The following is a 27,824-nucleotide window of genomic DNA, read 5'->3' as shown; positions in this document are numbered from 1 at the left end:
CTTCATGAATTGCACAAATTTTATGAGAAAAAAATGATTTTGGTATTGGAGTTTGATGGGTTAACAAGTTGTGTGGTAGTCTAAAAAATATTTTTCAGTGGAAAAATGTGAAGAAGTTGACGAGGAGGGAGGAGAAGAAAAAGAGTATAATGAAGAACCAGACTTTAAAAGTAACGATGAAAATTACCATAAAATTTGACAATGAAAACGACAAGAAAGAATATGAAGAATAAGAAAAGAAAAACATGAAAACATAGGTGGTAACAATCAATTAAATATAGAAAACGAGATAAATTCATGGTTTTCTGGTAGTCAAAGAAATGGTTTACGATATGTGAGGTCACCAGTTTGATCCGTCTCACCTGAACGTCGAGTTAAATTCATGATTTTTTTAATCAGATTTGATTTTATAACACAATTGATTTTTACATTTTTAAAAATTGTGTATCTAAAATTTCTTTTTTCCTTTAATACTAATTTAAAGTTTTATAAGATAATATTTCATTAAAGGTCATTAACCATATACTATAATTTTTATTAAAATATATCAAATAACGCGTGATTCAAAAGCTAATGTTAGAAATAAATGATACCGTATAAATTAAGAGGTACGACTGATTAACACCACCTCTTCGTGGAGACAAAAGGTTAGTCTCCTGATCTACTATCGCCCAGTTGTCATAGACAAGACTTTAGAGACGCTAGACGTATAGATGTGTGGCGGTATAAGAAACAACAACATGCATCGCTTAACATTCCCGAATAAAAGAATCGTTCTAGGCTGAATATGCTTGTGCTTTGTGTACACGGTTTATTGGTTTGAGATGTTGTAGACAGTTGTCAATGTTGAAGATTTGTGGGGGTTTTTTTTTTAATTGTCGACTTTTTTTTTTTGACAACAAGAGGACAAGATTGGCTCAAACAAGCCAATATAAAGTAACATTGTTTACATAAGTAAACTATCTGTGGAACTGTGCGAATTCGTCGCGCAAGATTATCTGCTTTACCATTGTGAGATCGAGGGACGTACACCAATGAAAAAGAACCAAACTCCTCTTTCATTTAATTTAATTTCATTTCATTTAATTTAAATTCTATCAATTTAACTCTTTGCTAAGTTTTTAATTAAAATCCAAGAGTAGGAGAGAAATAGTCTTTCGCCGGCCAATTTGCTGATACGAGAAACCTTGAAGGTTTCTTTTCTCGCTCTTTATAATTATATATTCAACCATGAGTTGTCAGTAAAATCATCAGAAATTGATTTGTCTCTTCTATCTCTCTATCTTCGTCTCCCATGGCTTCTTCTTCTCGCAGTTGGAGATATGATGTCTTCCCGAGCTTTAGAGGGGAAGATGTGCGCAAGTCATTCCTCAGCTACCTTCTTAAGGAGTTCGATCGCAAGTCAATCACTACATTTGCAGACCACGGGATCATGAGAAGCCACCCAATTTCTCAGGAACTTTTATTCGCAATAAGAGAATCGAGGATCTCCGTCGTTGTGTTTTCTAAAAATTATGCTTCTTCCACGTGGTGCTTAAATGAATTGGTCGAGATCCACAACTGCTATATGGAGTTTGGTCAACTAGTGGTACCAGTTTTCTACGACGTTGATCCTTCTGACGTTAGAAAACAGACAGGGGACTTCGGTAAAACCTTTATAGAGACATGCAGGAATAAAACAGATGATGAGATACAACGTTGGATTCGAGCTCTGGTAGAGGTAGCAAATTTGGCTGGAGAGGACTTGCGGAACTGGTATGTTGTTTCTGATTCCGTTATTTAAGCATATATTGGATGCTAATTGTGATTTTCATTGTTGACATTATACTGTTAAACTAGATTAGGACCCGCGTACACGGCGGGACAAATTATTTATAGTTAAAATATTTAAATTATAAGTTGTATTTATAAGTTTAAACCATATAATACTGAAGTATAATTTATTTTTTACATAATATTTGTTAATCAATTTAATTATTCTCGGATACTGATAGTGTTAACAAAATAATGAAATGATATTTTACTCGTTTAACAGCAAATTCATGATATTTTAAATTTATATAAATATCAACAAAACCCGTTCCGTTATATAACTCCGTCCCGAGATATTTTAACTCGCACTATATAATCTTAATTTTTAATATTTATTGTTTTGTATTGTCAATATTAGATTGAGTTGATATGTTATTTATTAAGGTTGTAACCATTTACATTTTATAAGATTGGCGTTTCTTATAAAGTTTAAATATTTATAATACTTAGAACTCTTAAAACGGTTGAGTATTTCTCATATTTGCAGTTTCGTAAAAGTTTAAATATATTATTGATATTTTAAAGGTCTTCTAACTTTTTTTTAAAGTTGAAATATTTATACTATTTAAAGTTTATAAAGTTTAAATATTTATAATATTTGAATATTATTTATAAAATATTATTAATATTTTTAACATTTTATGATGTTTAACTTTCTAAAAAATATAAATATTTATAATATTTATACTTTTTATAAAATATAAATATTTATAATATTTAACTTTTTAAAATTTTAAATATTTATAATATTTAACTTTTAAAAATCTTTAAAATAAAGAATCGGAATAAACCAAATAAAAGTGTTTTAAGTTTGAATGTCTGATAAGTCAAACTTTCTACTCATTTGTATTATGAATCATTTTGGTCTCTTTTATATTATGACTTTGAACTATTGCCTAAATTTTTAAGGCGATGTGGGATATTATACCCGTAATTTTATTTATCTATTGATTAATATATATCCGTTTTAAAAAAATTGTATTACATCATATGCAGGAAAAATCACAAATTTTATTAACTAAATATATTATCGAATAATTCAAAATAATTTAAATATAAATTCAAATAAAATGAAAGAGAATCATATATTTATGTTTGAATGAAATACAAAAAATTTCTTATTTTTTTAAATCTTACTTATATTTAACTGCTGCAAAAATACTAGTATAGTATAGATTTATGGTCGTCAGGGTGGTGTATGCCATAATGTTTCTCTTGTATTGGTTAGGGATAACGAAGCAAACATGGTTGAAAAAATTGCAAACGATGTGTCGAATAAACTTATAACGCCTTCAAACAGTTTTGCTGATTATGTTGGGATTGAAGGTCATATAGAGGCAATGAATTCAATCTTGTGCATGGAATCTGGGGGAGTGAGAATGGTGGGGATTGTGGGGCCTTCAGGGATTGGTAAGACCGTTATAGCAAGAGCTCTTTTCAACAAACTCTCTAGCCAATTCCACCATCGAGTTTTCCTAAATGACTATAGGCGAACCAACGGGGATGAGTACGACACCAAGTTGTGTTGGGAACAACGTTTTCTGTCAGAAATTCTTTGTCAAAAGGATTTAAATATAAATTGTTTTGGTATGATAGAACAAAGGCTAAAGAACCGGAAAGTTCTTATCGTTCTTAATTATGTGGATAATGTAGAACTACTAACGACTTTGGTGGGACAAACTGCATGGTTTGGATCTGGAAGCAGAATAATTGTGATCACTCAAGACAAACAACTTCTTAGGGCTCACAAGATTGAATATGTTTATGAGGTGGATTTCCCATCTGAAGATCTGGCTCTTCAGATGCTATGTCGACGTGCATTTGGGCAGAACTCTCCACTTGATGGTTTCACGGAGCTTGCAGTTGAAGTTGCAAACCTTGCGGGTAAACTTCCTTTGGGTCTCAGTGTATTGGGTTCATCTTTGAAAGGAAAGGACAAAAAAGAGTGGATAGATATGCTGCCTAGGTTCCGAAAGGGTTTGGACGGGAATATTGTAAAAACATTAAGAGTAAGCTACGATGGGTTACATGATGAAGATCAAAATGTATTTCTTTACATTGCTTGTCTATTCAATCGCCAGGAAGTTGGTTACATCACAAGTTTGCTCGGTGTTTCTGTTAACATTGGGCTAAAAATGCTGGCTAATAAGTCTTTGATACGTATAACACCGCACAACATTGTAGAGATGCACAATTTGCTAAAGATCCTGGGTAGAGACGTTGTTCGTGGAGAGTCCAAAAATCCCGGAAAACGTCGTTTCTTGGTGGATGCTGAAGATATCCGTGAAGTATTAAAAAGGAATACCGTAAGTGTTTTAAATTTGCGTTTCATGCTGACTAATTATGAGTTTTATGTTCAGCATGATATTTGGTGCTTAATAAATTGTTAAAGTCTTGTTGATGATATTTTTTCTAGGGCACAAAAAATGTTCTAGCCATAGATTTTATCCCATCAAAAATAGTAAAGCCATTTACTATAGACGAAAATTCGTTCGAAAGGATGCACAATCTCCGATTTCTAAAATTTTACCCGGGGTGGTCAATGGAGACTGGTGAAGTCCTATCTTATTTACCTCAAGGCCTTGTTTCTTTGCCACGTAAACTTAGATTGCTAAATTGGAGTAATTATCCTTTGAAGTATATTCCCCCTAATTTTTGTGGGAAGTATCTGGTTGTACTCGAGATGACGAGTAGTAAGCTGGAGAAATTATGGGAAGGGATTCAGGTACTATTTAAAGTTTTTAATTCTTTATCTTCAGTGTAAAATTATTATACTATACTGTTTGTGTCCCTGCTTTGCTTTCAGCCACTTGGAAGCCTCAAGAAGATGAATCTGGCTTTCTCCACAGATTTAAAAGAGATTCCCGATCTTTCTAATGCAATAAACCTCGAGCAGTTGATTCTTTGGAGATGCTTATCTTTGGAGTCACTTCCTTCCTCGATCCAAAATCTCAATAAATTGATGGAGTTAGATATGAGGGGATGCTCAAAGCTCGAGGTTCTTCCAACTGGTTTCAACTTGCAATCTCTTTACTACCTTAATCTCAATGGATGCTCACGGTTGAGAAGTTTTCCTCAGATTTCAATGAACATTGAAACACTCTTTTTAAATGATACCGAGATAGAAGAAGATTGCTTTTGGATTGAGAATATCTATGGGCTCGCTAAATTATATTGGAACGGTTGTCTGATGAGATGTATGCCTTCTAACTTCCCCACAGAATATCTCGTTGAACTGAAAGTGGAAAACAGCGAGCTTGAGAAGCTATGGGAAGGAGACAAGGTAAAAATTTCTTAAAATCCATGCATGGTCTCATTGTGTGCCTAGGATGTGGAGACTTTTTCTTAATTCTTGCTATGATGATTGATTTCTGTCCCAAGGAAACTAATGGCTTCTAATCCAAATATAGTTTTATATGTATTGTCAAAATCATAATATAGGCTATAGGTGTTAACGTCTTGAATCTTGATAGTGTTTTTGAAACGGTACTTGAACATTATATTACGGGTATTAATTTATCTGTTTTGTACATTTTAGGTCCGCACGTTTTTCCTTTTTTTTTTTTTTTTTTGTAAAGAAAACTTAAAGTTCCGTACGTTGCATGGGTGTTTGATGTAATCAGTGAGGAAAAAAAAGACTACAAATTTATTCACTTTTCAAACTCCTCTCTCACATTAATGCATTATTTTCCTTCTTATATATGTTGAAGGGGCTTGGAAGTCTTAGGCGGTTGGATTTGTCTGGATCTGAAAACTTGAAAGAGATTCCAGATCTTTCGCACGCCCCCAATCTCCAGTATTTGGTTCTCATAGGCTGCAACAGTTTGGTTATGCTTCCATCTTCAATTCGGAATCTCCATGAAATGATGGATTTGAACATGAGTGGATGCTCAAGGCTCGAAGTTCTTCCAACAGACGTCAACTTAGAATCCCTCGAGTTCCTCACACTCAGTGAGTGTTCACGGTTGAGATTTTTTCCTAAAATCTCAACAAGGATTCAATATCTCGATCTAAGCCACACTGCGATTCAAGAAGTTCCTTGTTGGATTAAGGATATCTCTGAGCTCGCTGTACTATCAATGAGTGGTTGCAAGAGGTTAGAAACCATCTCCCCAAACATTTTGAAACTGAACAGTCTTCACATGGTAGATTTTTCAGACTGCGAAGGATTGTTACCAATGGCCGAGAAGGCAACGTTTCCTCGTACTGAATTGCATACAAAGTGTTGTGAATCTCTCCAGGGTACACCTCACTCCTCCCACAATCCAATGACTTGCCTTGAAGACCAGAATTGCTTCAATTTGGATATAGATGCAAGGCGATCCATCCTACAACTAAACAACGAATATTCTCTCTTACCAGGTGGAGAAGTACCTACATATTTCACGCATCGAGCTTCCGGAAGTTCCCTAGTTTTCCCTTTACACAAGAGCTCTCTCTCTAAAGAGTTTCTGGGATTTAAGGCTTGCATCTTGCTCGAATCCTTAACTAGCTGTTGCCACTATACTCCAGACATCGAGGTACGCTGGTACTTCAGAGCCACAACCGGTATGTTTTATGTAGACGCTTACATGGACTCATGTAAGATGGATAAGCTGGCTTTGTTCCAAATTTGGCTCCCTACTAAAAATATCAATGATCCTCCAGCAGAGTTGGACTATAACTATTTGGAATTTCATTTTTACTACCGTAGCAACAGATATTTCCATGAATGCGGCATGGATAACTGTCCTTGTTCGACTCAGAGGATAAAAGGATGCGGTGTACGGATCTGGGATGTTCCTCCTTACCCGGATGTTAATGATAGAAGCTCTGAACAGTCTCCATGCGATGTAGAGTGGAAGGACATGAACATTGGATAAACTATATTCACCAGAACAAATCCACTTGATTTATTGTGCAGATGACAGATACCTTCAAACTTCTTACCATGTGACCAAACTGTGGTGAACACAGGATTGACGCTTTGACTTGGAAGTTTAAGGTACTAGTAATGTATCGTTGTCTTCTGCCTCTTCGAGCAACTTCTTATGGAGATGAAACACATCTTTGTATCTTTTCCTTTCTCCTTTTTTTAACTCTTATTAAAGAAAAATCTTTGTGTTTGGGATTTAACAGCTGAATTTTCTTTTGTATCAATCTGAAATACTGAGCAAATAATTACACACACTAAAACAAGCTCCATATTGTTAATTCTCAAAGATCAAAAAAAATTACAAGATTCTCGTGTGAATTAAACCACATATATTTCAAAAGACGATCTTAGACTTGTGATGCCACTCTCTTCGTACAGCTCTTAGGGATATGAATACTGTGGAAGTTTGGTCCCTTTGGGACAGTTGCATGTCTTTTCTCCCCTGAAGCAATAGCACAAACAGCAGGTTTGTTGATGATTGCAACTTCCTTAGATTCTCCATTCACCTGTGAGGTTTCCTTCACGGTTTCAACTCCTTTCCTTGCCACTTGCTTCTTTCTACCTAATGCAACCCTGAGAAAATGCACAAAATTTTCAGATTACATTGCGAGAAAAGGTAACTGCTACAACAAGTCAAGACTCGTTTGCCATTTTCTCTAAAGTGAGAGAATAAACATTTTCTTTCTGATCAAGCAGTTTTTACCTCTTGCTATTAATCATGTTTTCAGAGACAAGTGTAGTGGATGTTCCTCTTGGAGCTTTTAGCCGGGAAGTTATGTTTTTTTCTACCTGCAGATTGGAGATTATTATATCACCAAAAGAAACACTCACGCGATGAACATTGATATGCTTCACAAAGAACTTACTCGAACAGGCTGATGTTTTGGACCCAAGTTTTCACCATGGAACCCCATAATGCTTGCAGTTTCTTCTTTGGCAAGAGTACACTGTGGTTTCTTCTCCGTGTGTGCTTCCTTGAGAATTTGTCTTTCCTATAAAAAAATTCTACCATCAGAAATAAAATAACCAGAGTTGCATATGAGAGAATATATCTTTGATTATTGCGCATCATACATCAGTTCGAAGTCGAAAAGGCTTTGGATTCGTGAGCTTAGGTTTCGTATACTTCACACGAGTACAGGCCGAAACAGTCTTGCCGTTGAAACATTTATCTGCTGCTGTCATAACCTGGTCCAAACAAAAGCATATAAATACACAATAGATAATAGTAGAGCCCAATTAATAAGTATACAGAAGGTACATAGGCTATGCAACATACCTTTTGAGTAGTTTTAAAATTTTCTTTCTTGCCAAAGACTTTCTTTCTCAACAAAGGGTAGGTGGCTTGGTCGACTTTTCTGCAAGATTCACACAAAACAAGTATATCTGTGAGGTGATGCGTTAAAGAGAACCCAAAGTAAAGCAAGCAAACAACATTTTCCTCACCTGTTATTGTCCAAGGCTGAAGAATTTTCCTTATTATCGCCTTCTCTATCAACCACATCCGTCTCATTAGTAGCATTTTCTTTGTTCCCACACTCCAATGGTAATGCATTTTCCTTGTCTTCAATCTCCACAGCCTCACATTGCTTTGCTTTGTCCAGTCCACTCACCTCTATTACAGAAATATCTTCTCTATCGACAGCCGCTGCAATAGTAGCATTTTCTTTGTCCTCGCAGTCCAAAGCTAATGCATTCTCCTTTTCTTCAATCTCTGCAATTTGATATTGTTTTGCCTGTCCACTCTCCTTTATTACAGCAGGATCTTCTATGGCCTGGAGTTGAGCATTCATGTTAACCTTCAATGTGTTTGTTAATTCTTCACATTTGTTTTCGACCATGAGATCTTCATCTCCACTAGTTTTTTCAGTCTCTGGCAAAGATTGATTCTTAAGTTCCTTGCCATTAGCTTCATGAGCTTTAGAAGCATCAGGGGAAAGCACAGGCTCTTCCTTTTTCTTAACCCTCTTCTTCAAAGTACTGACACATTTGGTTTTCTCATCGTTCTGTTTCTGTGACCGCACAGAATCAAACACTCGGCTCTTCACCTCTCGTGTCTTTAGCGGTCTTCTAGATGGAACTGAACTCCCAGCCTTATGATTAAACCCTAAACCGTTGCTTTTTTTCTCAATCTCAAGCTTCCTCATCCCATTACACAACTTCTTCACCGAGGAAGAAAGCTCCACAGATCTCTTAAGTTTCACCAACTTCTTTGGTGATTGAAACACCAAAGCCTTCGCAACAACTCTGTTTTCGGACACCTTGATTGTTGCATTTCTCGGAGGATTCTGTACACTCCTAAAAGCGGCTGGACTATGCATTTGCTTCTTTCTCTCAGTTAACGCCTTCTGAGGAACTGATGAGATCACTGATGACTCTTTCCCTTTCACCTTTGCCTTTGGAGTTGCATTCTTGTTTGTGGAAACTACTTTTACTTCTTTTGACCTGATGACATTACCATTACCCTTCTGAGGAATGGATGAGATCATAGCCAATCTAGAAACGCGTGATCTCGAGGGCTTTGCAGGAACCGTGTTGGGGCATTTAGGATCAACACTGTAACAAGAAAAGTATGTAACACACATTTCAGTGATGATCTCTCTTAAGTTAAAAACACATTTCTCATATACAATTTGAATTTAATTACCTGAAATCCTTTCTGTAAAGAGCTTTTCGAAGACGAACACTTGGACTCCTAGCTGCCATGACCTAGTAATGTTGATTAACATCAAAGTTGGTGAATTTATTCTAAACAAAATCAAAATAAGGAAGAAAAGAATTAAAAAAAAAGTTTAGATCTTTCAGCTAACCCGAAGAAGGAATGTTTTGTAGATTGCTTCCGAATCCATGAACTCTTCATGCTTCTGATCACATCCTAAGGTACACACATTATCACCAAGAAACCAAAAACGGATCAAAACACGTTCCAATTAAAAGTCAAAAAAAAAAAAAAAAAAAAAACTGTTCACTAAGAACCCTAATTTAGCAATTTTCAGAAAATATCAAAATCGAATTTCCCAGATCTCTGGAATATAAATGGTATGATTCAAATTTCCGAAAGGAAAAAAAAAACAGTAAAATGTAAAAATGATTCAGACCAACTCTGGAACAGAACCAGTAACGATCATCTCCTTCAGGGCGATGATCTGGTGCGGTGAGGTCTACAAACTTGGGAGCTTCTATCGTCTCGTAGAAGTCTTCTTCGGTAAACTCGTCCACTATCATATGCTCGAATGCCTCCATTTACACTAAAATTATCAATAAAATTAGAGATTCACTGAGAGAGGAACAGAGAGTGAGAAAGAGAGAAAGAGTTGTGTCTAATTTGGTGCGTGTCTTTTTTAGCTCAGACAAGATGATTGATGAAGGAAACATTCACAAAAACTAGCCGTTAAGTGGAAAGGATTGTAATAATGGTCTCTTCTCAGGGTTACTTTCGTCACTACTTCGATTTTGAGCATCTCTCTTTCATCGTGAATAAAGTAAATCTGAAGGAAAAGGAGGATAAAGAAAGAAAGAAGAAGCAAAACCGGTTCTTTTAAACCGGCATTTCCACAGAACCAAACCAAATCCCGTAATGCAGGCATATATTTCTTGTTTCTTTACAAATTTTTTTTTTTTTTTTTTTTTTTTTTTTTGTAAACTTTACAAATCATTTTTGCTTTGTATTCTTCGACAGATTCAAAAATGATCTGTATTCAATTTAATTGATCAAAGTAATTATACCGTAATACACAACATTTCTCTTCTATTTTTTTTTTAATTAAAGACGTCAGCGATCTAAACATTCAATATTCATCGGTATTTCAACCAAAATAATTGGTTGAAATTAAAGAGTTTGGAGCCTAGTAATAAATTTTAAAATTGAAACAAATAGGAATTGATCAATAGAATTTATTTTCAACGGCTACTTGTGAGACAGTCGAGAATCAATCAACGGCTACATGTGACTGCAGAGCCGAAGCGCTAGAGAATTTTATTTTATTGGCACGACATATCGGGCCGGTTAAGCCCATTAAAGCCTGCTTCAAATTAAAAGGCCCGTTTATAGCCCACTAAGGGAGAGAGAAGCAACATATTTTGGTATTATCCCCCCTTCTAAGTCAAGCGAGAGAGATCGGTGACGGAGTTTTCTTGCCGCCGGAGCCGGAGTTCCTCATCCTCAGTCTATTGTAGAACCAATAACAGATATTTTCGATCGGAGTATCTCACGGAATCCTGAATATTTTGTTCTTCGTCGCTCGCTTGTGTGGTTTGTGTGGCAGAGTCAAGTCTTTTGAGTTATCATCTCATTTCAGCAATCCCGTCTCTGTCGATCGATAATTTAGTTCCTAATTGAGGTTCGTTTACACTTTTGCGTGATTATCATTTCGATTCCCTCTGATTTGCTGTGAATTGAACCTACGATTTTCGTCATTTCGTAGTCTTCTTCGATGCGAATGATATAGATCTATATAGTTTGATTCTATTATGTATCGGAGGAGCTTATAATAGTTATAAGCTGTCATGTTCATTTGATGTATTCATAGATTGTTTATAATGTCATCCTCAGCCAAAGTGATTTGTGATCAGAAGGGTTTTTGCTATTCATTGATTGTTTGGAATAACTCGTGATGGTTTGCAGGAAAGATGAACAAGCTGCTGGAATATGGGAGAAAAGCAATGTTCTATGTGAGAGTCCTCTCTGGGTATGAAGAACGGAGAATCCGGACTTACAGGTTGCAACTCGAAAAGCGTATCCAGCAGGTTTCTTTCTCACCATGCCTTAGTATGAATGGTAGAATAATTAAGTTGATGAAACCCTAGTTTCTGACTTTTCTTGGACCAAAGTTGATCGTATACTTTTGAAGAACCTTTTTTCTACTTGATTGAGGATGAGACATTGAAGCAGCTTGTATGTCTATAAACTTGTGTGCAGAATACTTACTTCAATATTGTACATTTGAAGTGTGATGAAATCAGATTTTCCTTCAGTTAGAGTTTCCTAATCATATATAGACTTAGGTGTTATATATGTTCAACGAGAGTTATGACTTCTAGCTTCTAGCAAGGGTACTCATGGATACCTTTTTATCTGATTCAAACCATTGGTCTTGCAGTCCCAACAAAGGAAAGCTGAGATAAACAGACTCCCAGAGCAGATTGTATTATCTGAAGTCCGCCGTATGGTTGAGGAGATGCAGAATTTGAATAAGCAGATTGAGAATACGGTTAGTCTCTTATCTTTATCCTCAGTCCCCAACTTTGCAAATTGTTTGCTTTACTCCCATCGAGTTTATCACTTTCTTAATATCAGCTATAAGCCTATATATGTACATTAAGTGTCATCAAAAATGTTTGTGATATCGTGTCTGCTAAGTGCCTTTTTGATCCAAAGCATTCAAAGATGGGAAAAAGATTTTAGTTTTTTTGGTGTTTGAGATTTTGATAGCATAACGTTTTGGAAGGAAAGACCGAAATAGCGAAACGAGACCAGTCACCAGAGCTTGTGTTTCGCAAATTAGAAAGCTTTCCATCTTTGTTTTACTTTTGTCCGTGTTAGGAGAATTTCAAGTCTTTTGTACAAAAAAAAAAAAAAAAANGTTTATCACTTTCTTAATATCAGCTATAAGCCTATATATGTACATTAAGTGTCGTCAAAATATGTTTGTGATATCGTGTCAGCTAAGTGCCTTTTTGATCCAAAGCATTCAAAGATGGGAAATTTTTTTTAGTTTTTTGGTGTTTGAGATTTTGATAGCAAAACGTTTTGGAAGGAAAGACCGAAATAGCGAAACGAGACCAGTCACCAGAGCTTGTGTTTCCCAAATTAGAAAGCTTTCCATCTCTTTTGTTTTACTTTTGTCCGTGTTAGGAGAATTTCAAGTCTTAAGTTTGTTTCGGGTCTTTACCAATACAGGAGGCTCAGATTGAAGACTACTTCAAACCGATAGACAAGCAAGCTGGTACCATAATGGAGATTCAGCTCGAAGGAGAGAAGAAAACGATGGGGACAATGATGAACGCAACACAACAGGAAGCTATAAGAAAGATTGAAGAGGCTGAGAGACTCGCTCGGGCACGTGGAAATGCAAATATGAGTGCAGAGGCAAACACGGGAGAGAAGATCCAGGATTCAGAATCCTCAGCCAACGAAAAAGCTCAAGCAAAATAAAGACTGATCTTTGTCTTCATGTTGACACATAATAGATTCAGAGTCTCTGTACACATCCAACGGTTAAAATTATCTTACTTGATTAAGCTGAGATCGCAGCCTCGCATTTGCAGGGTTTTAATAATTTGGAATTTTGTTGACTGAATAGAGACAAAACCGAGTTTCTGGTCTGTCTACTGTCTAGCGTGCAAGAACTTGTAGAGGTGGCCCTGGTTGGATTATCCCAAATATATTGTTTTCAAATAAACATAAGATCAACTGAAGAATATTTTGAATTAAGTTATCAGTTAACACTACTGCCAAATAAGTTTGCCGTGTGCGTTTAAATGTAGAAAAAATATGACGAGTGTTTGTGCATAGTATTGGAAAGATGTGTAGTTTGCTTCAGATTAATATCAACTGTAATCTGTAAACTGTTTTACCGGTTTTACAAAACCATAAAAATGGGGCATCTCTCAGACTATATATGCATCAGTGATTTTGACATGATTGGTAGGTATATTCCTAAAGCTGGTAGCAGAGTCCACACGGCACAAAATGGGTTCCCAGGATAAGAACTAATATAAAGAAACAAGACATCTTTCTCTTTCTGCTGAAATCTTACGATTTATATCTTTTGTAGTAGCAAAACATGAGGTTCTGGTTTAACCAAGAAAGAGATCAAAATGTGAGTTCCTTACTTATTATTTGCTTTGGGTATGAAGAAACTCACGCATTTGATTGTGAACTTCAGATTTCACAACAAGTCGCATTCTCTTAGAGTCTTCCCAGAGAAGGCCTCCCCATTCCCGAGCAAAGTCACAAGCTGCCTCAAACACATCCTGCCAACATAATGTTGCACATTTTTGGTTACTGGGATTTCCTATATAACGCATTAAACAAAAATTAAGAGGATTCAAGTTTGTTACTTTTGAAGGAAATTCATCGTAGAAGTGGGCCTGGGTCATCTCGATTCTCTTCAGATCACCCTCCCAAAGCCGTATCTGCCAAAAACAATACATTTAAATTCATCAGCACAAGCCTGATATATCAGGTAGCAGAGATAGTACACACCTTTCAAGCTATAAACCAATCCTATACACATTTTAATACAATTGACACTAAATGGAAGGAGGGTGTATAAACCTGGTCTGTGACATTTTCTGGAATACATGGGACTCGATCAGCACATCGTGGATGAGCATTTTGCTGGAGAAAAGTTATGATCTGTGACAGCAAAAAGAAAGGGAAAAAAAATGATCATTTAGTAACTTTTAAGAAAAGCATCAGCAATTTGATCACCATCTTATGGACAGTATGGGTCTGGTCAAGTGTAAGCATAAGTAATTGGATGGATACTTCAAAATGTTTTTCAACTGAAACCAAAGGTACCTGGTCTGATGTGATGCCATTGTCAAATGCATTGTACAAACTTTCCTTTGTGATTGCACAAGCAATAAGGTTTGGAAGTTGGTACTCTATCCTGGAAAAATAAAGCAGCAACTACTTAGACCTGAAGGATTTCAAAACACAGATGAGTAGAGTTTCAGGTCGATGTTCAGGAGCTACTACCTCGCAAACAAACGTAAAATTTCACACTGTAACTTAGACGTTGAGTACGCATACATCCTGAAGTTTGTTTCCATCACGACGAATCCCTGATGAGGAATAACAAACAGCAATGATACTCAAAATCAAGAAGATGTTGGTAGTATGTAGAAATGGACAAGAGGGGGATAAAAAAAGGTGTGACCTCTTTTCGAGATGATGAATCTGCCAGACTGACTGATAAATTTGTAGCCAGTTTAGTAGGAATAAACCAACTGTCTTTCATTCCCTTTAATAATTAGAAAGATTAGCTCCGCTTATGATATAGTTCTATAATCTCTCTGATTTCAACTATTGCAAAGTTTTTTTCTTTTGCTATTTGGTAATATTACAAATGGTCCAAGTCTAACCTGTTGAAGTTTGACTAATCCCAAGTCTTCAAGGTCCTTGAGTGTTTTTCTTTGAACCTCTGTCAACGTATTTGAGTTATATGCCTGCAATGTGTATAAGATGTTTGAGCTCAACGAAACAATTAACAAGCTTCCAGCTAAATCAAGTAAGAGTGAAAAAAAGAAAGAACAAGAACGCTTGAAATGACTTTTTTGTGAAGTTCAATTATACCTCACCAGTAACATGGAAACTAAGCTCCAACAAAAACGAAATCAAGTCTGCTGGTTCTACATTTCGTTCCTGAACAACAATTTGTATTGGGTTATTCATTCAGCAAAATAGAGATTTCAACTTAACTAAACCTTGTTAAGGCATGATACATACCTCGGCATTCGATATGTATTCTCGAATAATGTACCAAAGCTGGGCATTTGTATCCATCAGCTGCAAATTAGGGTCAATAAGGTTACATATATATATACAAGAAACTGAAGATCACTGATTCACATATTGCATACCAAAAACTGAAAGCCACTCTCAGTTAATCTTGGGCCATATTTGTCTCTGCAATATCACGTGAACTGTGTTCAATAGGGAGGCTATATGCCACTATTATGCATCTACAGACCTGTATAATAATAACATTACCTCTGACTCAATAAACCTCGCTGGAAGATTTTCATCATAGATTCACTGATGCCAGTTAGCTTCTCACCATGACCCGAATTTATGAGTTGTAGCAAGAAACTCTGAAAAAAATTAGTGCACATCATCAGATACAATCCAAATTCATATTGAAAAGAGATTTCTTCTTTACAGTTGCTTCCATCTTACTAGTATTATCAATAAACAAAATCAAGAAAATACACAGACCTCCCATTTCTTATGGGCATAGGCCTCGAGTTCTTGTAGACTTGGAAGCTTAATGGCATTGTCGGAATTCATAGGCTCTCTAGGTAAAACTCCACTGCAAAATTCAATTTTTGGCTCATCAGCATCTTCTCCAAAAACCTAGAGAAAATATAACGAAAAAGGACTATAACATCAACGTAACAATGCCTTTACCCGGAAATAATATGTTTCTGAAGATTGTTCTGAAATGTACGGTTGAGGCTGTAACTGGTTCCCCTTTTCCTGCAAAAGTAGGATTTTTAACATCCAACGTCAAGAGAATATATAACATCTGAACAAGTCTTTAACAATGATAGTATCAATAATAGAACCAAGAACGCATACCTATCTACAATTTCTGAAAAAATGCGTAATTGAATCAGTCGATCAATAGCAACTCTATGCTTAGATGCGCCATCTGCAAGCACCCACTCCTCTATCATCGTAGAAGGTACAGGAACATCAATGTACAACATCTGCAGTACATACTTCTTTGCAAGAGGCGGCAAAGACCTGATAACCATCTCAATTAATTAAGTTCCTCAACTTGTTTTTTTTCTCCAAATGATCAGCAACAAAATCCTCTAAAACACACACTTCATAACTACTCTTACTGGTCTTCAAATCATATAAAACTAATCTATGTTTCAAAACAAAAACAGACACATAAAAAATTAACCTGAGGATGGCTTCGCAGATGAAGGCATTGTTGTAGAGCTTGTCAAGCTTGATGGCGGGAAGAGACGCCACCATGTCCATAAAATTCTTCGCGATGATCTTAACTTGAGGCATCCTTTAACCAATAGGGATTTCTACTCACAGGACCACTTCTGAAAGAGTGTACTAACTGTGAGCTTCCACTTCCACAGTGTCCACGAAATTAGGGTTTCTGCCTCAATCGACGCAAAACTAGATAAACAAAAGCATCAACCCAAAATCCAAAAACAGGACTGAAGAAGAACACTCCAAGGAAGGTGTTAAATTAGCGAGTTTCTGTTATGAATTTAGGGTTTGAATCCTCTACTGCTTGTCTCGAAGAACTCCAGAATCGATTATCACCTAGAATCGAAGAAAACTGACGAAATCGATCGAAGAAGATGACCAGGTTCAGGATTCGAAGATGAATGAAATTAAGAAGCCACCTCCGATTTTCTCCGGTTGGTTCAATACTTCAATTGCATTGTCGTAATTAGAAGAAGAACCTACGTTACGGTGTCGTTTTTATTTCTAATGAGAATTTAACGGGCCCTAGGAATACTGATGGGCCTATATGTGTGTTAGAAAAAAACTCGCGCCAATTTTGTATTCATAGCATGAAAAGAGGTTGACTATATTTATATGATTATTGACTGACCAAAAATGTAAATAATGCTTACGCTACGTTTGATCATCTGTTAAATTTAATATTTTATTACTGATTTATTCCATGGAAATCGAACTCATACAAATCATTACATTTTTCTTTAACGGATACAATACATAAACTATATGAATCTATACTACGATTGTTTTATTATCATTGGTCTAGGGGGGCATTATTTAAATATACGTATTAGCCATTACATAGAGAAACCATACATAAAAATATATATATATAAACACACTGATATGGAATTTAAGTAAGTAGAATGTTGGAGTCGTAAGTGGCTCCGGCTGTCCAATCGGCGGGAATAGCGTTTGGTGATTGGACCCAATTGATACCGGCGCTTCCGTAGACTAAGAACCTCAATGTGAGAGCACCTCTTGGTGGGTTTTGTAAATCGTGAACTGCACCAAACACTCTTCTCATACGTATCCACTCTTTGCAATCCTCCTAAAATCATGCATACACAACCATATATCATATATTAATTAATGTTTAAACCATAACATACATATACTTGTTTTGTTTTGTAATAATCTTAGATTAAGTTACCTGCCAGACTTCAACGGCGAGGATGTCATTAACACCACCAACGTACAAAACAAGGATGGCAAGATAATGAGGATTATAGCTTTTCTCATGGACCTTAAACACCAGGTTATACCCTGCGTACCGGCAAGGGATCCTCTGGTACTCAACGTCCACCACGCCGAAGGAGTAGAGCTGATTCTCTGTGCCTGGTCGGGCCATACGTCCGTACGCCTTAGGGCTTAAGATGAAGTCCGTACCATGTCCTTCGCCGGAGTCCGTAGCCACTACGTATACTCCTTCCTCGCTGCAGTGTGGTGGTATTTTGCACCTCACCTTTGTATAGTTCATTAAATTATAATATCAGGTTACTTAGTGATGGACATAGTTTAATTAGCATGATGAAATATATAATGAGCTTGAAATATATAAACCTGGTAACAAGCACCACAGCCGGTTCCATTGTTCCATAGTCGCCATGAAACACCACTCACTTCACCATTATTGATATCTCTTCCGAATTCTCCATATCCACAATGTCCTCCTGCATATATAATAGTCAATGATAAACATATTTTTATTCTCGTTAACAAATAACATTTTTTTTTTATAGAAAGTACTAGGAATTTTATCCAATACTTACAGATTATTGAAAAAGGTCTACTAACTAATTACGTAATAATGTCATACTCGAACTGATGATATGGACACTCTTAATTAATGGAATCGTTTCAATTCTATATTAAGAATTTGGATAAAGAACCTATACGTAGATAATGCATAAATTAATTAGTGAAGGTTCATAATGAGATGTTACGTCGTACTATACTAATGAAAAACTAATAATTAAGGACCATAATCTATATAGCAATAACTGATTAAAATACGTACGAGGATTTGCTTTGCAGTCCGGGCTGCCATAATAAGTAGCTCTAGAGCTAACAAAATCGTCGGATAGACAATGGAGAGGCAAAAGAACAATGACTTGAACGAGTAGAAGAAACAAAGCGTGAGATTGCTTCATAATGCTATCTTATCTATAAAATATTGTAAGATTATGTATTTCCGTTTTCTCAACAAGCACGATAGGAAAAATAATATAATTGGTATAACAAAAGATATGTGGAGATAGAGGCAAGGCTTAATAGGGTATTTATAGTTGAAGCTAGAGTGCTTATTAATATTATACAATTGATTACTATTTGTTACTTTCCACTTGGCAAAAAGCTTAAAGCTAACTCAAATTTATATTAGCTATAACGCGTACTTGCATTACGCAATTTTATAGTTTAACTTGATCGGCTCAAATGTTAAAATAAATGTTACATCATTCATATGCCAATGTAGCTGTAGAGTTGGCATCAACCCAAAAGATTCAAAATAGATATTTCTTATTATATACGCACTTTTATTCTTTGCATAGATCTTAGTCTTGGTTACCGAATAGTATGGTACTAAATTATTAAATATCAAGTATGAATATCTGTTAGTGGACTAGAACACTATCTCTTATAATCTTGTCCATTTTATCTTTTAATTGTGTAGAAACTGTAAAGAGAAAATTATTAGATGTGCTATGAATAATGTCTAAACTTGTCAGAGATGCCATTTTTGCAAAATTCTTTTTCCGGGTGCTACAACCTTAATTTAAAATTATCAAACTTTCCTCTTTCCCACCCTCTCAATTGCAAAAACCTAATCTTATCCCACTTTCTTTTATTTTTTCTTTTCATTTTATTCCATATCTTCTCATCTCGTTAGTTCTTCTCTCACATCTCTCTTTCCTCTCTTTCTTCTACAAAATTCCGTCGAACATACCAAAAAGAGCTGTTAAAGCTGTAACCTTATAGTAAAGGAGTTGAAGATTTGATGGAAGCGCCAGAGAAATCAAGAAAAACCTCCGAAGATTGGTTTCTGCAACAACAAGGCCATCAAAGGAGATGTTGACAAACTCCTAGAACTCACGATGAGATCTGATGCAACGCTGAACACATGCTGCTAGGTTGGAACTTCGAAGGACCAGATCCAACGCCTAGCCAGATTTGTCCACCACAAACTTGTCCTTCAACCTATTTAGTGGACCAGACCCGTTTTTCTTACGGACAAAACTTTTCCTTATATTAGACCAGATCCGTTTTTTGTTGACGTATGAAGTTTATTGCAATTGGTAGTTTGACATTGGAGAATTCACGGAGGATGACAATATGATTGACAAAAGAAGGTATCTCTATGGACTAGTTTTTATCTTTTTGATCCAAAGTATGCTTACTTTTGTCTATCCAACGATGTTGTCTATTAAGTTCTTGATAGACAAATTTTTTTTTAGTAAATAACATTAAGTCCATCACACTAACATATTTGTTGTCTATCACACAAGTCTAAAAACGTTCAAGATGACATTGGTGAACTCCTGAAGGACAACAATGTTACTACACAAAAAATGTATGTCTCTTTAGACAAGTCTTATATTTGGTTTAGTCCACTGCATTTTCATTTCTGGACCATAATACGCTTGCTTTTTTTCTATCCAACCATGTTGTCTGTTAAGTTCCTGGTGGACCACTTTTTAGTTTAGAACATTAAGTCCATCACACTAACATGTATGTTATCTATCTCACAGGTCTGAAGACGTTCATATTGACATTTGAGAACTCCCGGAGGACAACAATGTTACTACACATTGAAGGTATGCCTCTGTGGACCAGCTTTATCTTTGTTTTGTCCACTAGATTTTCATTTATGGACCACTTACTTTTTTGTCTATCCAACCATGTTGTCTATTAAGTTCCTGATGGACCAAATTTTATTTGAATATCTTAAGTCCATCAAACTCTTGGAGGACAACAATGATACACAGAGAAGGTATGTCTCTGTTGGTGGACCACAATAGGCTTACTATTATCTTTCCAACTCATCTTGTCTATTAACTTCTAGATGACCAATTTATTTAAAAAAATATTAAATTCATCAAACTCACATGTTTGTTGTCTATTGCGCAGACTTGAAATTGATGAATTCTCGGAAGACAACCATATTATTGACCTGGAGAACTCCACCAACTTCAATCTCTTTTATATCTACATGTGTATAAACAATGATAATTAAAAAAAAAATGTTTGCCCAAAAATTAATGATTTTTTTTTATTTTCTTTCCTTCATTATTTTAAGGGGTATTATAGTATTTTAATTCTATAACATAAAAACAGCAAATGACATAATTAAAAAGAAAATAATGAAATAGCATTTCTCAAAACTTTAATTCTGAAAATGGAACTTCTAACAAAATTCCCAATTGTAAAACCTGGAACATTGAAGACCGNTTTAACTTGATCGGCTCAAATGTTAAAATAAATGTTACATCATTCATATGCCAATGTAGCTGTAGAGTTGGCATCAACCCAAAAGGCGCACTTTTATTCTTTGCATACTCTTTCTGTCCCTCAAAGATTGATGTTTTGTGATTTCTTTTTGTCTTACAAAAATTGATTTTTACCACTTTTAGTTAATTAATATTAAACTTTTGTAAACTTCAAGAAGTATTATTAAGAAAATTCAATAGTCATTGGTTTATAAATATATAATACTTTTTAGTAGGAAAACAATATTGTATTTAAAATTAATAATCATTATTTCTTAATTTGTGTAAAATCTCTCAAACATCAATCTTTGAGGAACAGAGGGAGTAGATCTTAGTCTTAGTACCGAATAGTATGGTACTAAATTATTAAATATCAAGTATGAGTATCTGTTAGTGGACTAGAACACTATCTCTTATAATTTATGATGAATGAAATGGAATAATTTATTGTCCATTTTATCTTTTAATTGTGTAGAAATTGTAAAGCTTGGAACATTGAAGACCATGAACCATAACTATCTCCATTTTCTTATAACTGGAGATTCACATACCGAGATATGCTATTATTTTCTGGTTGATGCATTCTCGCTATATTGTGTATTGAAGATATATAATGGGGATTGTTATTGTAGATTTCTTATATATAAAGTTATCTATATATAGTGCATTAAAAATGAGAGTGAGGAAAATATCCAAAATATGTGATGCAATAGACAATGGTGGTGGGGGCATGTAACTTTTGGTCTAGTAAATTATCTAAAAAATGATAGGTCGTGCCTCCAAAATGAGAAGTTCATGACACCTAATACTTTTTTTTTTGGTTAAATGACACCTAATACTTAATAGATTGATTTGCGACTAACTGTTTGGTCTTTGGTGTATTGGATGCATGAACTCAATAGAATATGCCAAGCGTGCTATTTTTTGAATCACTAAGCCTTCATTGATTTTTTCACAAGAAGGATTTTCAAGATAACATTTTTTTTCCTTATCTAATAAAGACATGCCCTTGCAAGTTGTAGCCAATTATATATTTTGACAGAAAACACGGTTCGGTCATTTCCCCGAAATTGTTTTCTTCTATAGCATGTTCTTCGAGTTAGGATCCGGTAAGCCTACGTCTATACGATTTTACGACCAAAAAAAACATTTCTAAAGAGTAAGAAACACACAAGTTGCTACTAACCTACCACTGCATCTATAAAATATGGAAAATAAAAAAAAGCGCTTTAACTTTCTAAAACTCATAAACTAAGGTAAAATAAGATAAACACACCACGTAAGTAGCAGTTGCTCTTAGGTGTGTATATATTAATTTTAGTGATGTCAATAAGAGTACACATTGAGTGGTAGGATATTACCAGCAGCCTAGCTTTATATTTGAATAATAAAAAAATTGTTGTTATAATACAAGTAAGCTTATTAGGAGAAGATTAGAAAGACAAAAAGGATGCTATAAGTCTAGTTCGAATAGAAGCTAAGTAGAGAATTCACTGAACCCTTTATGTTGTTGGTTTGGTTGTAATCCACTTAATGGTATTTGATTTTTAGTCCCCTAAGGCTCCTAGATATAATTCCCTTTGTCACAGATTATATAATATCCCTCTGAATGAGATTCACTTTCAAGGGAAGTTTATATACAATCATCATCTCTACCACAAATATTTTTTTCCGACGGTGTTTGTTTACCAAAATTCAGATTAGTCTCATGAGTTACTAGAGTCAGATAAATAATGATGCCTCGAAATCTGACATGTAGAGAACCGATGACTGCACAAAAGAAAACCAATATCTGATTAGATTGAACCCTTTTTTTTTTTCAACGTTTGGTTATGATAAAAAATGCGTACCCTAAGTCTAAAATCTAAATCTAAATGATGGTTTCACTGGACGACTCATATTCGCCGGCACGTAAGGAGGAACCGGTGACGTCATTAAAACTGTTGACTGACTCATGCAATGAAATCAAATCAACATTTGCCTGTTTGTGACAAATGTGGGCTTTTCATAGGAGAAAGGGATACAAAGATAATGGGGTGGGTGGAATTTATCATAATGTCATCGCTCATTCATGCCTATCTCCATCTTATTCCAGAAACGGTACACGTTCTTGCTTGGTGTGAACACAAAGCAACATATTGGTTTGTAACACATATACACATCCGCATTAGGGGTGAGCAAACGAAATTGATTCATTTTAAAAGATTAAAAGCATATACTATTGAAATACACCAATCCATCCTGTTTCTAGGCATTTGACAAGCCTACACATATGGGTTTGTTTAGCACTAAAAAATTGCAGCATTACCAGTAACATTACTAACATGTTTCCAAGACTTTACCCCACTTTTGTGCTGGTGAATGGTTCACCGATTCCCCCTTTGATCAGTCGTCAAATCTCCAACCTGAAAAACACAGCGAAATGATAATGTCATAACATAATGATTATAACGTCATAACAAAGTAAAAACTATTAAAAGGAGAAGCCAATAGAATTAGAAGTCGAATGCTTTTAGTCACGAAAGATGTATCAATGGTTGGTGTTAATAGGCAGACAATCAAAGAGGACAAGAGTTTGAGTTTGAGATTTAATCATTTGTTAAGACAACCAACGATACGAATTCTAGTGTCTGAAGGAGCATAACCCTTGGATAGGTGTCGGCCATCAATAGTGAAATTTGTTATAATGGGCAATGAAAATGATATCACTATAAAATGGGTCCTAAGAGAGCAACAGAGGGAAATGGGAAGTAACTATTTGAACTAAAGGAAACGCAAAACTAGAAGATACGCATCCACTATAAGCATGTATTCGTCGGGTTTCTTCTATAAGGCTATTGCATGAATGCTGAAGTAATTATTATAAACCATTTGTGAGGTGTAAAAAGTATTTCGACTTTTACAGGTGTTCCCTTTTGTTAGTAAATGCTCCTACAATGGGATAATTGGTCCAAATGTGACAGAACGAAAGCAGTACATGATTCCAGAATATGTCCCCGACAAGTGTAAAATTTATGCTTTGTGCAATTATATAGGAGATTGAAGTCCAAAATGCAATTCCATAATTATTATAATCGATATGCAGAATGAAAGCGAGTAAATTTTAGCTTTAACCTGTAAATCATGGGGGATTTCGGAAGACAATCAGACATTTAAATGAGTTGCGCCTTTTTAAGGTCGGACACAACTCCTCTGTCTTGGCTACCCCTTTCATTGTAAACCACCTGCAAACGTAGCACATGAAGAATAACTCAATTGTGCTGATGGAAAACAAAACCACTAATATGTTTTTCCGATTTTTCTGTCATGCACCANAATGGTTCACCGATTCCCCCTTTGATCAGTCGTCAAATCTCCAACCTGAAAAACACAGCGAAATGATAATGTCATAACATAATGATTATAACGTCATAACAAAGTAAAAACTATTAAAAGGAGAAGCCAATAGAATTAGAAGTCGAATGCTTTTAGTCACGAAAGATGTATCAATGGTTGGTGTTAATAGGCAGACAATCAAAGAGGACAAGAGTTTGAGTTTGAGATTTAATCATTTGTTAAGACAACCAACGATACGAATTCTAGTGTCTGAAGGAGCATAACCCTTGGATAGGTGTCGGCCATCAATAGTGAAATTTGTTATAATGGGCAATGAAAATGATATCACTATAAAATGGGTCCTAAGAGAGCAACAGAGGGAAATGGGAAGTAACTATTTGAACTAAAGGAAACGCAAAACTAGAAGATACGCATCCACTATAAGCATGTATTCGTCGGGTTTCTTCTATAAGGCTATTGCATGAATGCTGAAGTAATTATTATAAACCATTTGTGAGGTGTAAAAAGTATTTCGACTTTTACAGGTGTTCCCTTTTGTTAGTAAATGCTCCTACAATGGGATAATTGGTCCAAATGTGACAGAACGAAAGCAGTACATGATTCCAGAATATGTCCCCGACAAGTGTAAAATTTATGCTTTGTGCAATTATATAGGAGATTGAAGTCCAAAATGCAATTCCATAATTATTATAATCGATATGCAGAATGAAAGCGAGTAAATTTTAGCTTTAACCTGTAAATCATGGGGGATTTCGGAAGACAATCAGACATTTAAATGAGTTGCGCCTTTTTAAGGTCGGACACAACTCCTCTGTCTTGGCTACCCCTTTCATTGTAAACCACCTGCAAACGTAGCACATGAAGAATAACTCAATTGTGCTGATGGAAAACAAAACCACTAATATGTTTTTCCGATTTTTCTGTCATGCACCATACCTTATCAATGATCCCGTATTCAACAGCCTCACTGGGACTAAAATATTTAGGGCGTTTCATATCAGCTTCAATCTGCTCCGGGGATTTACCGATATGCTTTGAATACAGCTTGACCTTGAGCACAACAATACATAGAACAGAGACACACCTTTTCAGATATGTTTTATGATAAAAAGGTGAAAAGTATCGGAAAGAGAATGATAGCATGATTCCAGATTCGCTAGCAAGCACATACAGTTAAAGGCTAGTTGATGCATATTAATATGTCTGCAAGTATACACCCTGCCTACATGTTACATATATTTATATTTCCCCATATCTCATATACAACTAGACACTATTGCATAATGAAGATCAAACTAAGATATTCTATGTACATCACAAGGGTCAACACTTATTTCACTACTATGTGAACTTATATCAAGTTCATCTTCTCACCATTTCTGTCTTTATGTGCTTGATTTCTTTCCTTGCAATTTCAACATCGGTTGCTTGGCCTTGAAATCGAGCAATGGGCTACAAAGTTAACATACAAGAGAAAATATATGGATGAGTAAAAGATGCTTGAACAGAAATTAGGAATCATAAGCCTTAGTTTCTTCTAACTCGAATAAGAAATACAAAAATCTTCTATGGAAGGGAAAAGACGCCACCTAAGATTTAAAAGAATGATCAGAAAAGAACCTGCTTTATCATAATAGTTGACGAGGGCAACGCAGAGCGATTTCCTTTTGCACCAGCAGTCAGAAGCAACGCAGCTTCACCCCAAGCATTCCCGACGCAAAGAGTAAAGATTGGTGGTTTGACATACCTGAAGTCAACGAAAAGATAAGAGTTCATTGGTGCATGGATAACTGGTTGGTCTCCCAAAAATAGGCATGATATGAAAACTGTCTCCAAGTGCAATTTTAAATATTTGGGAAGGCAGTTTCATGATTCAAGTCCAGTTACCAGCACTATTAGGGAAAACATAAGTGAAAGAAGAAAGTAGTAGAAAAGGAATGAAGATTAATTACCCCATGACATCATAGATTGCAAAAGCCTCAGTATCATAGCCTAACTTTTCACCATTCTGAAATGGGAGAAGTAAATTCTCTTAAAACATTTTAAATAAATAGGTAATGATTTGTAGACTTTTCATCACTCATTTGAAACAAACCACAACTTCAATTCTACAATTCAGCATGCGTTGATAATATGAAGGGCGTTCCATATGGAAGCCTACCTTGGTTGTCCCTGTCGAGTTTATGTAAAGGTAAATAGGCTTTTCCTCGTCTTCATACTGAAGGTAAAGAAACTCTGCGAGTATCAACTCAGTAACTGAAGGTACAAGAGACATTCCCAAATATACAATTCGGTTTTTGAACAAATATGATGCCAAATCAGGGGGAGGTTGTTCGTGTGCACTTCCCTTTGAGAAAGGTATAACCTGTTGATAAGAGGGAAGCACGATGATAAGAATCAAAGAAAAAGAAAAGGCTCACCAACAGTGAATTGATCAACCATAAATTTCAGCACAACTAAGATTAGAGAAGACAGAGAAACTGTATGTGAAGAATACAAAAGCCTCCATATCCTCTATGACAATTGACAGCCAAGGATCCTGATCATAATCAGAGAACTTGATGCATACTGTAAGTAGCACACACTAAAAGAAACCTCTGCCACATAATAAGTGACAAATACTCAACTTCTTCTTTACCAGGCAATCATATAACATATAATTTCTATCAATAAACATGTACCATCTCCTATCAATAAACAACAGTAATATATGAGCATTCTTTAATATCTGACTACATATATCTAGAGTCCCTCTAAACCACAGATATCGCTGGTTCAAAACTAAGTAACAACAGCTGGTCGAAGTACGAACGACCAATACAATACAATCTCTGGAAATACACAAGCATAGAAGCACACATCTCAGAATATAAATGAATGAACATTCTCCCCCCCCTCCCCCCCCCACTTTGCAATCTAATTCCCTATATCTAGAGTCACTCTAATCAATTGGTTCTAAACTAAGGAACAACAATTGGTGTCTCAACCAATACAATTTCTGGGAATTCACAACCACGGGAGCATAGAGCAGAAATATCAGCTACAGCCACGAAAACCTAAGAGTGGAGACCTCAGCTAATCAAGAAACGATGTGAAGAGTATAGAAAATTTAAGTACCATAGTGACAACTCCGCGCTTAGGTTTGGAGCTGGACAAATTTAACGGATTAAGCGATTGCGAATGAAGCTTAGCGCCGTAAAAGTCACTAGAGATGCTTCCTCCGGTATACGGCGAGAGAAAGCCATTAGAGAGAGAAGCTCTGAGAGACGAGGAAGAAGAAAATCTCGCTTTAGATCTCAGGTTACGTGTAGAAGACGGGATTATCGCTGACGTACGAGCTCGGAGCGTTGTGAAGCTCGTCGCAGTCGCTGCTGCTACCTCCATTTTTTCCCTTGTTGCAGAGAGAGAGAGAGTGGCCGATAGACCCCGACATTATCAGAGAGAGAGTGATCTGAATCAATTCGGGCTTCATAACATTATTAATGGGCTCAACAATAACTCAATAAGCCCACTAGTTTTAGTTTTTTTTTTTTTTTTTTTTTTTTTTTTT

The 27,824-nt window shown here is 35.7% G+C and overlaps 7 protein-coding genes and 1 long non-coding RNA gene across 8 annotated transcripts; 4 read left to right on the top strand and 4 right to left on the bottom strand.

The window, feature by feature from the left end:
- Positions 1,262-1,783, top strand: LOC109126842 (disease resistance protein RLM3-like; the record flags this gene model as incomplete). The annotated part of the gene is made up of 1 exon (XM_019230713.1): positions 1,262-1,783. A coding segment is annotated over one exon (522 nt), but the record flags the coding sequence as incomplete, so codon positions are not given.
- On the top strand, positions 3,036-6,868 carry LOC104718654 (protein SUPPRESSOR OF npr1-1, CONSTITUTIVE 1-like). Its single transcript, XM_019230580.1, has 4 exons — positions 3,036-4,118; positions 4,229-4,537; positions 4,619-5,095; positions 5,523-6,868. The coding sequence occupies exons 1-4, from the start codon at positions 3,057-3,059 to the stop codon at positions 6,672-6,674; spliced, it is 3,000 nt and encodes a 999-aa protein (XP_019086125.1). The 5' UTR covers positions 3,036-3,056; the 3' UTR covers positions 6,675-6,868.
- Positions 6,976-9,970, bottom strand: LOC104718655. Its single transcript, XM_010436435.2, has 9 exons — positions 9,826-9,970; positions 9,538-9,602; positions 9,375-9,436; positions 8,174-9,283; positions 8,007-8,085; positions 7,802-7,915; positions 7,594-7,719; positions 7,431-7,516; positions 6,976-7,300 (listed from the first exon to the last, which is right to left on the bottom strand). The coding sequence occupies exons 1-9, from the start codon at positions 9,968-9,970 to the stop codon at positions 7,075-7,077; spliced, it is 2,013 nt and encodes a 670-aa protein (XP_010434737.1). The 3' UTR covers positions 6,976-7,074.
- On the top strand, positions 10,821-13,051 carry LOC104718653. Its single transcript, XM_010436432.2, has 4 exons — positions 10,821-11,067; positions 11,352-11,473; positions 11,827-11,937; positions 12,627-13,051. Exons 2-4 carry the CDS (start codon positions 11,357-11,359, stop codon positions 12,879-12,881), a joined length of 483 nt encoding a protein of 160 aa, XP_010434734.1. The 5' UTR covers positions 10,821-11,067; positions 11,352-11,356; the 3' UTR covers positions 12,882-13,051.
- LOC104718652 (RNA polymerase II transcription factor B subunit 2-like) lies at positions 13,445-16,859 on the bottom strand. The gene is made up of 15 exons (XM_010436431.1): positions 16,369-16,859; positions 16,035-16,202; positions 15,864-15,932; positions 15,672-15,765; positions 15,447-15,547; positions 15,317-15,362; positions 15,183-15,242; positions 15,030-15,098; positions 14,819-14,902; positions 14,614-14,697; positions 14,433-14,518; positions 14,253-14,343; positions 14,007-14,087; positions 13,790-13,864; positions 13,445-13,702 (listed from the first exon to the last, which is right to left on the bottom strand). Exons 1-15 carry the CDS (start codon positions 16,479-16,481, stop codon positions 13,565-13,567), a joined length of 1,359 nt encoding a protein of 452 aa, XP_010434733.1. The 5' UTR covers positions 16,482-16,859; the 3' UTR covers positions 13,445-13,564.
- LOC104718651 (expansin-like B1) lies at positions 17,082-18,705 on the bottom strand. Its single transcript, XM_010436430.2, has 4 exons — positions 18,472-18,705; positions 18,015-18,124; positions 17,605-17,916; positions 17,082-17,502 (listed from the first exon to the last, which is right to left on the bottom strand). Exons 1-4 carry the CDS (start codon positions 18,602-18,604, stop codon positions 17,305-17,307), a joined length of 753 nt encoding a protein of 250 aa, XP_010434732.1. The 5' UTR covers positions 18,605-18,705; the 3' UTR covers positions 17,082-17,304.
- Positions 19,221-20,713, top strand: LOC104718650. Its single transcript, XR_756415.1, has 3 exons — positions 19,221-19,801; positions 19,958-20,022; positions 20,201-20,713. It is a non-coding gene; the product is annotated as an uncharacterized LOC104718650 (long non-coding RNA).
- On the bottom strand, positions 23,107-27,703 carry LOC104718649 (ATP-dependent Clp protease proteolytic subunit-related protein 4, chloroplastic-like). The gene is made up of 8 exons (XM_019231239.1): positions 27,392-27,703; positions 26,436-26,639; positions 26,227-26,282; positions 25,895-26,021; positions 25,649-25,726; positions 25,211-25,324; positions 25,008-25,117; positions 23,107-23,343 (listed from the first exon to the last, which is right to left on the bottom strand). The coding sequence occupies exons 1-7, from the start codon at positions 27,656-27,658 to the stop codon at positions 25,046-25,048; spliced, it is 918 nt and encodes a 305-aa protein (XP_019086784.1). The 5' UTR covers positions 27,659-27,703; the 3' UTR covers positions 23,107-23,343; positions 25,008-25,045.

The sequence above is a fragment of the Camelina sativa genome, chromosome 10 (assembly GCF_000633955.1).
Source record: "Camelina sativa cultivar DH55 chromosome 10, Cs, whole genome shotgun sequence".
Lineage (NCBI taxonomy): Eukaryota > Viridiplantae > Streptophyta > Magnoliopsida > Brassicales > Brassicaceae > Camelina > Camelina sativa.
Note: the sequence above shows the minus strand (reverse complement) of the source record. Positions and strands in the feature narration are given on the sequence as shown.